Genomic DNA, 10,386 nt, shown 5'->3' on the forward strand with positions numbered 1-10,386 from the left:
CCATGCTCCGTGGCATGTGGGATCTTCCCGGACCGGGGCACGAACCCGTGTCCCCTGCATCGGCAGGCAGACTCTCAACCACTGCGCCACCAGGGAAGCCCTATGATTCTATTTTTGATCCAGCAATCCAATATGATCCAGCAATCCCCCTCCTGGCCACATATCCAGAGAAAACTATAATCTAAAAGAATACATGCACCCCAGTGTGCGCTGCAGCACTATTTACAGTAGACAAAACACGGAAGCAACCTGAACATCCATCGACAGAGGAATGGATAAAGAAGATGTGGTACATATATACAATAGAATATTACTCTACCATAAAAAATGAAATAATGCCATTTGCAGCAACATGGATGGACCTAGAGATTATCATACTAAGTGAAGTCAGAAAGAGAAAGATAAATATCATGGGATATAACTCATATGTGGAATCTAATTTAAAAAAAATAAGAAACAAATGAACTTATTTACAAAACAGAAACAGACCTACAGATATCGAAAACAAACTTATGGGTAACCAAAGGGGAAACGTGGTGGGGGAAGGGATAAATCAGAAGCTTGGGATGAACACACACACACTACTATATATAAGATAGATAACCAACAAGGACCTACTGTATAGCACAGGGTGCTCTATTCAATATTCTATGATAACCTATATGAGAAAAGAATCTAAAAAAGAATGAATATATGTACATGTATAACTGAATCACTTTGCTGTACACCTGAAAACTAACAATGTTGTAAGTCAACTATACTCCAATAAAAAAGTGGTGAAAAATTAAATACTAGAAAATAATAATTATAGCAAATTAGAATAAGCTGAGCTTGCCATATGGGTAATGAATCCCTGACAATACTTAAAGGTACATGTATGAAGGGTAGAATAAAAGATTACCAACATATTTCAATTTCCAATATTTAAAAAATTATATAGCAGTAGATAGCAGTATAACCAAATTATGTTAATCTTACACTTACATATAGGTTTGTCAACAACATACTACGTAAAATAATCATTTAGATTAGATTATTTTAGGTTAATATTTATTGACATGAAGAGTTGTCAATGTTATTTCATTAAATGAAAAAGCAGTCTACAAAATAGCCTATAAGGAACAATAACATGTATTTATTGCAATATGTAAATATTCATAGAAATATTATGCAATGTATGTGTATATAGTTGTGTGTGTATGTATACCAATAAATAGGGTGGTGCTGGGATTACAAATGAATTTTCTTTCTCTTTATACTGATTTATACTCTGAATCATAAAATATTACATATTATTTAAGGTTCAAAACAGTTACTCTAAAAAAATTAACTGGTGGGGAAAAATTGAGAACTTTCTCCAAGAAATTCTGATTCTAAGAAAAACAATCAGTTATGTCATTTTTTCTATAGGAATTACAAGTGTAGTTTATGGTGTGAGATAAAGTCTAAAGTAGTTATATCAAAAAATAGAGAAGTACTTTTTATATTATAGTTGCAATATGACCAAAATATAGCAAAAGTTTTTATAACTTTCAGTTCTGTATAATACAAATCATTTGGGGTAACTATTCTACCATCGCACAAAGTGAACTACATTCAAAAATCAAAACTATCAAAAGTTTTTCCTCAAACAGCCCCAATTAGAGGTTAAAGCTCACCCTACCTTCCTGTCACTCTCTTCTCTGCTTTTACGCAGTTGTTCCTCTATCCTAGCTTCTCTTTTAACATCTTCTCCAATCCTTGTTAGAAGTAACATCTCTTTTGTCTCCCATTCCTAAAGAGCACGATGTTACTGTATTCAGTATGTATTCACAATAAACCAACAAGCAAGTTAGAACAAGTCAAGAGCCTAACAGAAATCAGGTCAAGCGTAACTGAAGTCATACGTTGGCTTTAGAATGCGCTTCCTTCACTGCACTCCTATTAGGAATGCAGGGATGGTTATTTTTAACTAAAGCTAAATTTAAAATTTTTGCCTCTCCACACTGAGGGCTATAGGAGAGTTAAACAATATCTAGTTACTTTCACCATCATCACTTTAAGAGCAGATATTAGCTCATATACGTAGTTTGTGGTGTCATCCTCATTTTATGTAACAACATGCATATCATAGCTGTGAAGAACGATCAATGTGGGTAAAATGCTTAGACTTGAAATGACTTCAAGAAGTATGATGGTATGACTGATTCACTTTGTTATAAAGCAGAAACTAATAAAAAAAAGAAGTATGATGGACAGCTCAAATTATTTACAAATGAAATAACTGTACACAATTTTTCTCTCAATATTTTAAATTTGTTGTCTCTCACCTCTTCAATGTTTCTATGAAGACTAAGTTTTCTTCTTGTGTGTTCTCGCTGTCGTCTTTCTTCTCTATCCATCCGTATTAGGCTTTGCTCTTCTGCTGTGCACTCAAGATGTTCTAATTCCCTACTTATCATATCCAAATATCTAAGTAAAAATGCAAATGTAAGTGAAGGTGAATTGGGAGTTTTCCTTATTATGGCATCATCTGCTTTGATATTCCCAAATTACCCCCTTTCTTGCTTTTTATTTCTTGAGCTACAGGAATTTTACTGTTTTTCTATCAGCTCTGTTCATGGACTTTAAGCCAGCCTGACCCGTGAACTCACCATATTTTATTCATTATACAGATCTCCCTACTATACATATAAGAATCTGTTGTTATGGTTAAGACAATGATAAAATGTGGAGCAGACTGATTAAAAACATCTTGTACAGTACATATTCACAATAGGCTTAGGAATATGAGTTTGCAAAGAAGACTGAAATAACTGAAACACTGACTTCAAATCTGGAAAAAATCAGATTTGAATTTCCTTAGAAAGATGTGTGTTGAGCCCCTTGTAATTTATAAGGCCTTGAACATATCTTCCATATATAGTCTGGGTCTCTGGTATGTCAACCTGTATTATGGAACTGCCATGGAACATAAAATCAGGTAATGCAGCTTCATTTCTCACCTTAATGGAGGAGGAGGAAAGAATTATAGTAAGAAATGGTCTTGACCATGGAAAGGTAATGATTGAATGTAAGTAGATAATATCTAAAGAGCTTGCAGGTTTTTTTTTTTTTGAGATAATGCATGCTTATATTAGTATTAGATAAAGTTATACCAAACCTCCTTTTTTGACTTTGCATTAATTTCCTCAAACTTAATGCTGTCAGAGCTTAAAGAAGATCCATAAAAACTATTATTAGAGGCATGTGCTAAAGATACTTTCCCACCATCTCTTACTATAGGAAGGATTTTGGATTTGACTAATTCTTCAGTTATCAGCTTGGATTACCTCTTGAACTCCCAGAAACTCTATCTTCTCTAGTAGAAACTCATCTTTAGTCTTGGCACCCAAGTTTCCAATTCCTGTACTTCTTGATCTCCCTTCCTCTCCATACGGAAAGAGTGGAGTTAAATAGCATCCAGTACTTTAACAAATTTCCTACCTTCAATTATTTGTAGTATTTTCCAACTTATTTGGGTCCACATTATATACATAAAATATGCATTAACTTCAATCTCACCTGTGACTTATTAATCGTTCCTGGTCCTCAATAGATGGGGTGCCCTCCTGTAACAACCAATTTTGGAACTGTGCAACATCAGAACGTCCAGGTATTTGATTGTCTTCCTGTAGTTTATTTACTTGTTTTGCAAGCATTTTCTATTAAGAAAAAGTGTGTATCATATATATGTATATGTATGTATATGTGTGTATATATGTATATATAAATTTTTTTAAACATTTCTCAGAAAACTGTTGTTTGATATGTCTTTTCATATTTAGCGTTTAGTAAAATTCCCATACTTTGTAAATAACTAACATTGTTTACCTGTATTTAAATCTTTTTTTTTTGATTTTTTTTGATGTGGACCATTTTTAAAGTCTTTACTGAATTAGTTACAATACTGCTTTTGTTTTATGTTTTTAGTTTTTTGGCCCTGAGGCATGTGGGATCCTAGCTCCCAGACCAGGGATTGAACCCACACCCCCTGCATTGGAAGGTGAAGTCTTAACCACTGGACTGCCAGGGAAGTCCCTAACTGCATTTAAATCTATTTTGAATCCACTGCAGACATGGACAACTGAATCAAAGTAAAGATTTCTCTCTCTGAAAGTAAAAGATAAATATTTCAGCTTATTTTTCTACCCATGCTGAAGAAATTTTAAAAAATGGAAGAAGCAGAGGAGAAACTGTAGGTACAGAGGAGGAAATGGGGGGAAATATAGAACACTTAAAAGTACTGGGGAGTCATCCTCATTTCCATACAACTCTCTTGACCTTAGAACATAAACTTGTAAAAGTACACGTATGAGCACCTTTCTCATTTTTACCCAACTCTCTTGACTCTAACGCCTAAATTCACTCATGCAGGCACACACGTGCACACACTGTCACATGAACTTTGAGTGAAAATGTGAAAGGAAGTCACTAACTTTACCCACTCACTGTATACCAATCATTCCACTTCACCTTTAAGGACATTTTTTACTGTATGAACACAGCCACATGTGTGTGGGTTCAAACATACAGTGTACATGTTCTTTGAGTCACCTTTAGGATGTTATAACTATTCATACTGTTCCTCTCCTGTTACTTAAGCTGTTTTGGTTTCCAGCTTAAGAATGTTGCTACTACAATGGACTCTTCCCATTGGTCCCAGCTCACGTAGAAGGGACACATCTCAGTAGCAATTTAATTACTAAACTGTGTCAGCTACCACTGGCATATTAATAGATGACTTGGTCCCTTTCCTTCTCTTGGCACAAAATAGGAACCTCAAAATATTATTTGCTACGGCTCTAAATTTTTACTCGGAAAAATTAAGTTATCAAAATTCAAAGTAAAATATTATAAGACAATACTTTGTATACAAACCTTTCTTCCAAACTCTATGTAAAAAAAAAAACAAATTTAAGTATTTAACTTACTTGTTCTCTTATATAGTTTCTTTCAAAGTCTAATTTTAAACTGGTAAGATATTGCCTGTACTTATTCAATTCCCTCAAGGTACATACAATCTAAAAAAAAACACACACAAAACAAGAATAACAACAAAAATATATAAATACAAATATTTTAAAATCAAAGCAATTACTTTCCAGAGCAAAAATAACATTTTGATATCGAGTAATAAGTTGCTAACAATTTTGTAAGTAATATCTCTCTAAAATTGTTAATCAATAGGAAACTGCTATCCAAATAACATTACGTTATTAATATGACTTATGCCATGATAAGGAATTGAGTACACACAATTGGAGCTATTAAAAAATACCAACGTAATAATGTTCAACCACAATAAGAATAGAGTCTATCAGGACTCTATCAGGCTGATTTTGCTAGGTTCTTATTTTGTCTAAAGTTTTTAAAAAGTATACAGGACATAATCCTTGACAAGCATACATGCCATTAGAGACAGAGAAAGAGGACTATGATACAGTTGGGAAAATTATTTGTATATCCTCAAATTATTTGGTAATCATCTTTTGATATAACAAAGAAAAAAGGTAAATGAGGAAGTAGTTTCACTTAGAAAACAACTGCTGTCTGATTTCCTTTGATCCAAATACTGAATAATTTATGGACTTTTCCATTAAGTATCTCTTTTGACCAAGTTAAAGGTGATACAGGTCACCCAGTGAGGTACAGAAGCAAGCTTATACCAAGTCTTGGAGGTTTTCAATGATTAAAAAAAAATTATCTTCAACTCACTTTATTATTGCTGGTGATGTAGCCACCTTCCTTTAATCTCATCAAGATGTCTTTACGATTATGGTAGGCTCTTAAATGTGGATCATGGAGACTTTTATATTGGTTTTCCAAAAGTCGACAATAAGGATCAGTCAGGTTAAAACCATAAGAAGGTCGGAAAAGCTGCAAACATGGATTTAAACATACAATTAATGAATTTTACTTGTAATATCAACCTATTAAAATACCAGATTGTTCACTGAAAATAAAGCACGCAAGAATGTGAAGTGGGGAAAAACCAGCAATAGAAGAATTTGGAATGGGCAATGTTAATTTCTTATCCCTACCTCTTTTCTTCACTGACCTGAATTATTCTAAAAATCCACCCTCACTCAATTAATCCACGCCCCCCCACCCCAATCTCCATCAGCTCCTGACCCAAAGCTAGAAAACGGAGGAGGAAAGGAAAAGAAAGGGAATAGGATAAAATTTGTTTTTAATGTATAAAGCTAATACTAAGATTCTCCCTTTTCCTCCTCCCTCTTCCAGATCAAGGCACTGCATTAGAAGGATAAAGGGATAATATCAATTATCATGATTATATCTCAATAATCTGAAAATGAAGGAAAACAGAAAATCTTTCACAAAAATTCATTGAAACAACTCTGACAAAAAATAGAAGTAAGGGCTTCTCTGGTGGTGCAGTGGCTGAGAGTCCGCCTGCTGATGCAGGGGACACGGGTTCATGCCCCGGTCCGGTAAGATCCCACATGCCGTGGAGCGGCTGGGCCCATGAGCTGTGGCCGCTGAGCCTGCGCATCCAGAGCCTGTGCTCCACAACGGGAGAGGTCACAACACTGAGAGGCCCACATACCGCAAAAAAAAAAAAAAAAAAAATAGAAGTAAAACTCAGATATTAAAGATGATGAATTAAAGAATGTATTTTGAGTTCTTATCTAATACAAGAAACCCAATGATTTCTGAGCACTACAGTCAGGAAAAAATTCAAGGTCTATATTATACAGTTCAACATATTGAAGAACCAATTATAAAGGATACTGATAGGGATCGAGGTTTCTCCATATGTATAAAGACCAAATACAACCTTATGAAGTAGTCATTAACATATAAAAGAAGGAAAATATCAGCTAATAGTCATATTGCTATATCTGTTACTTTAGAGGAAGCAGATGAATTATTTAATCTCATCTGTAAGTTAAAACATTACAAAGTGAGGGGGGGTTAAAATTTTGGGGGGTATGTGAGTACTTAGTCCATTTTTCAAAAATTTTTCAATAGCAGGATAGTGATAATGGGTAATGGGAGAACCTCTGAAAGGGAAAAAGTAGAGGATGGAAGCAGGTGTGGAAGTCGTCCGAATGTTGTCTTTGCATCCTATCTTTGTGCTTTCCTTTAGGTTTTCTTGGCCGGAACAACAGAAATTTTAGTCTAAAGTGATGTCAAAGCAGGAATTGGCTCAAGTGAAAGGCAATTGGAACGTGTGGGAGATGTGGCAAACCTGAGAGCACATGCCCTGTCTGCAGGCATCTAATTCAATTTATATGACCCCACACATTGTGCATCAATCCAGAACTGTCTGGAGGTACCAATTTGTGCTCAGTCTGTGTTCTGTCTGGCGGTTGCCACCTCAGTTAGATTCTGAACACTAAGGAGCCTGGGTTGGGACCCTAAAAAGAACTCCCTAAAGGTAAGTATGAGGATTCTTCTTATGTGGACAAAAGGGGAGACTGGGGAACCTGATAGGATGCTAGTGTCCCTTATCCACTTAAAAGCTTCCTAGTAAGTTTCTGACCACTTGCTTAATACCAGACTTTAATCTCTTCCAAGCGGTCTAAGTTGTAAAGTAGAATTCCCTAATTACCAAAGCTTCCCTGAGAAGGCAAGAAAAAAAAAAGGGAATTCTATAGGGCAATGTCTTAAATTCAGTGAGACCAGATAAGAAGTTCGTATCTTTCCTGTAAGGGAAATAGTCAAAAATCATGAGTCAAGGAGTGGATTGTTTCTTTTAGATGTTGATGTTTAGCTGTCAACTTCTTTTAGATGTTGAATTTTATCTTTGATGGCCTATATTTCTCAAAACCAGCCCTGGACTAGCGACCTGTAAACAAAGAACACCTTTCATATTGGGTTGCCCAAAAAGTTCATTCGGGCTTTTCAGTAACATCTTACCGAAAAATCTGAATGAACTTTTTGGGCAACCCAATACAAACCCATTTACTAGTGTCAGGGTAACCCATCTGTTGTCAATTAAAATAATTGGAAAGAAACAACTAAAAGTATAAATATAAAGCACTACTTCATTGAGGAGATTGATATCCTTTTTCTTTCAGTACAAAGTCAGTCTTCAGGGAAATTGGGCCTAATTATGATTAAATGAAGAGTTTGGGGGAAAATGAATGTAATAAAGAACAGAGAACATCTTTTTAAAAAGTAGTTGGCAAGTGAAGTATTATTTGACAGAGAAAATGGTAATACAGCAAACAATATTTGAGGAAGCAGACAGAAGACAGGGCTAAGTTTACATAATAAAAAGGAGTGATAGAGGTTTCAAGCATGCTTTAGGAAAGCTGCTTTATGTGTATATGACAAATTGTATATAGTCAAATTGTGTGAGGTTGGCATATTTTTAGTTAACTTGCTGTATTCTAGTAGAAGAGACTTCTTTTTAAAAAGGGAAATTATGTATTTTCCAAAAACAAAATTTACTTTAAGAAATCATGTTTATTAGGCAAGTATCAAATATGAAGGGCCCTACTCATTTCTGATGACATCATAAATACTAGATGAGTAAGGGGGTAACTCAGAATTCTTCCTTGTAGAATTTTTTGCAATACTGATCAAAGCAACTGCTCAAAAAGAATGTATTGAACCTTCTTCAGTGTTAAGTACTGAATCAAGGAATGGGGAGGTTTGAGAGAGGGGGTCACACTGAGGACTAAAAACATGGAAGAGTTTGAGGGCAGTGTACACTATAACCCAGTAAGATTTAAATTATAAAATTATAGCGCTGAGTAAAATTACACAGACCAAGGGCAATGCAAATTATAAGGAAATATAAGCTAAGTGGGGGGCTGTAATGGTTGAGAAGGAATCTTGAAAGATGGCCCAAATTCATAGTTGGGGAGAAGAGCAAAGGGTATGCCAGGCTTGGGAGGCAAGGTGAACAAAGTCACAGAAGTATTAACATGGTCTGTGTGAGCAGGTATAAAAGACTCCAAAAAGCAGAGGCTCTGCACTGGAGAAAAGACTGGATGGGGAGGCTGGGGCAAATCATGGAGTCTCCTCAGGGAGACAGAGCCTTGTTTTCCTAAAGTCAGGTTAAAGGACTAAACACTTGAATTCATTTCAACACTACTTTCTTTCGCACTTCGTGTGTGAAACAGAATTCAGCTCAAAACAAAGAGAGGTGTTCTGTAATGAGAGTTCTGTCCAAGTTATTATTGGTTAAAATCATAACATCATTAAATGCCAGCCAGTACAGATAACCTTCCACCTTTCGACCAAACATACTTCTAAGTGAATTAAATCTCAACAAATAGGTATAAATGAAGTGTTATAAAATTAATTTATAATTTATGGAATCATATTAAGACAGAACTAAGAATCTAAACTTTCTAGCCCATGATTCTGTCCAAATCATACTAGATGACGTTGCTTGGTACGCATCCTAAACAATACCTTAGGAGAGTGCAAATTCCCTCAATGCACTTCGCGTGATGTAGCTAGCGCCTGAATTTAACAGTAGTCGAAAAGTACAAAGAAACCAACGTAAGCCAATTAAACATCACTTTACCTTTTCACTTAATTTCGTGGTATAGTATAAAGGGTTGCTTCCTGGGATCACAGGCAGCTTCACCCCAAGAGGCAGATCCAGTAGTTGAGCCGCTCCGACCCCCGGAAAGTGGGTTTTGTGCGCGCCCTGTCAGGTACAATTGGAGAGTTTTGTCTTTCCTTTAGGTTAGTTTAGGCCAACCGACTGTCACTCCAACCTAAGGAACTGAAGGGTCCAGCCCTGCCAGACAGCCGGGAAGACCTCCGCTTCCGGGTTACCAGCTCCCTCCCGCCGCGCCACGGCCAGCTGAGGCCAGTGCCGCCCGAGCCCCGCCATCTGCCGCGTCGCACGAGGGCGCCAGAAGCTGGACGGGTACGGTCCACACGCACCGCACGTGACCGTACGCGGCGCCCCCCACCCCACCCCACCAGGCCTGAGGGCTGGTAGAGGACGAGGACGGCCAGTCTTCTCTGACACTCACGTCTCCGCACTGCTGGCTGTCGGCGGCCAGGCTGCTGGTGGCCGTCTTGGCAGCGGCGACGTTGGCAGCCTTGGAGCAGGCGCTGAGGTACAACTCCATAGCCGGCCTGGGCCCCTCTGCGCCTCCGCCGCCCTCCCCTCTCGCTTCTCCTCGCGCCCCTTTCCCGTCGTTGTCCCTCAGTCCCCACCGCGCCGGAATGCCCGGTACCCCGAGTTCCGGAGGCCCCACCCTCGCGGCGTCACAGGCTCCGAACGTGCGGGCGTCACACAGGAGTGCCCTCCGCGAGGGCCGGCCCCTTGCGCCCGAGGCCTGGGCGCCTCAGAGCTGAGGAAATCGGTACTAGGGGCCTGGTCCCAGCGCGCCAAGGTCGAAATATCTTTTCTCTCTGAACCCTACA

General features: G+C 37.7%; 1 protein-coding gene across 1 annotated transcript in view; it reads right to left on the minus strand.

The window, feature by feature from the left end:
- FSIP2 (fibrous sheath interacting protein 2) overlaps positions 1-10,088 on the minus strand; it is a gene marked incomplete at its 5' end in the record, with an annotated part of 128,443 nt that extends 118,355 nt beyond the window's left edge. The window contains 7 exons of the mRNA XM_079710693.1: positions 1,664-1,774; positions 2,310-2,451; positions 3,544-3,683; positions 4,953-5,042; positions 5,737-5,898; positions 9,530-9,655; positions 9,990-10,088. Of these exons, the coding sequence (XP_079566819.1) occupies positions 1,664-1,774; positions 2,310-2,451; positions 3,544-3,683; positions 4,953-5,042; positions 5,737-5,898; positions 9,530-9,655; positions 9,990-10,088 (870 nt within the window). The remainder of the gene's footprint in view (positions 1-1,663; positions 1,775-2,309; positions 2,452-3,543; positions 3,684-4,952; positions 5,043-5,736; positions 5,899-9,529; positions 9,656-9,989) is intronic.
- Positions 10,089-10,386: the final 298 nt, after the last annotated feature.

This window comes from Hyperoodon ampullatus (assembly GCF_949752795.1).
Source record: "Hyperoodon ampullatus genome assembly, chromosome: 8".
Classification (NCBI taxonomy): Eukaryota; Metazoa; Chordata; class Mammalia; order Artiodactyla; family Ziphiidae; genus Hyperoodon; species Hyperoodon ampullatus.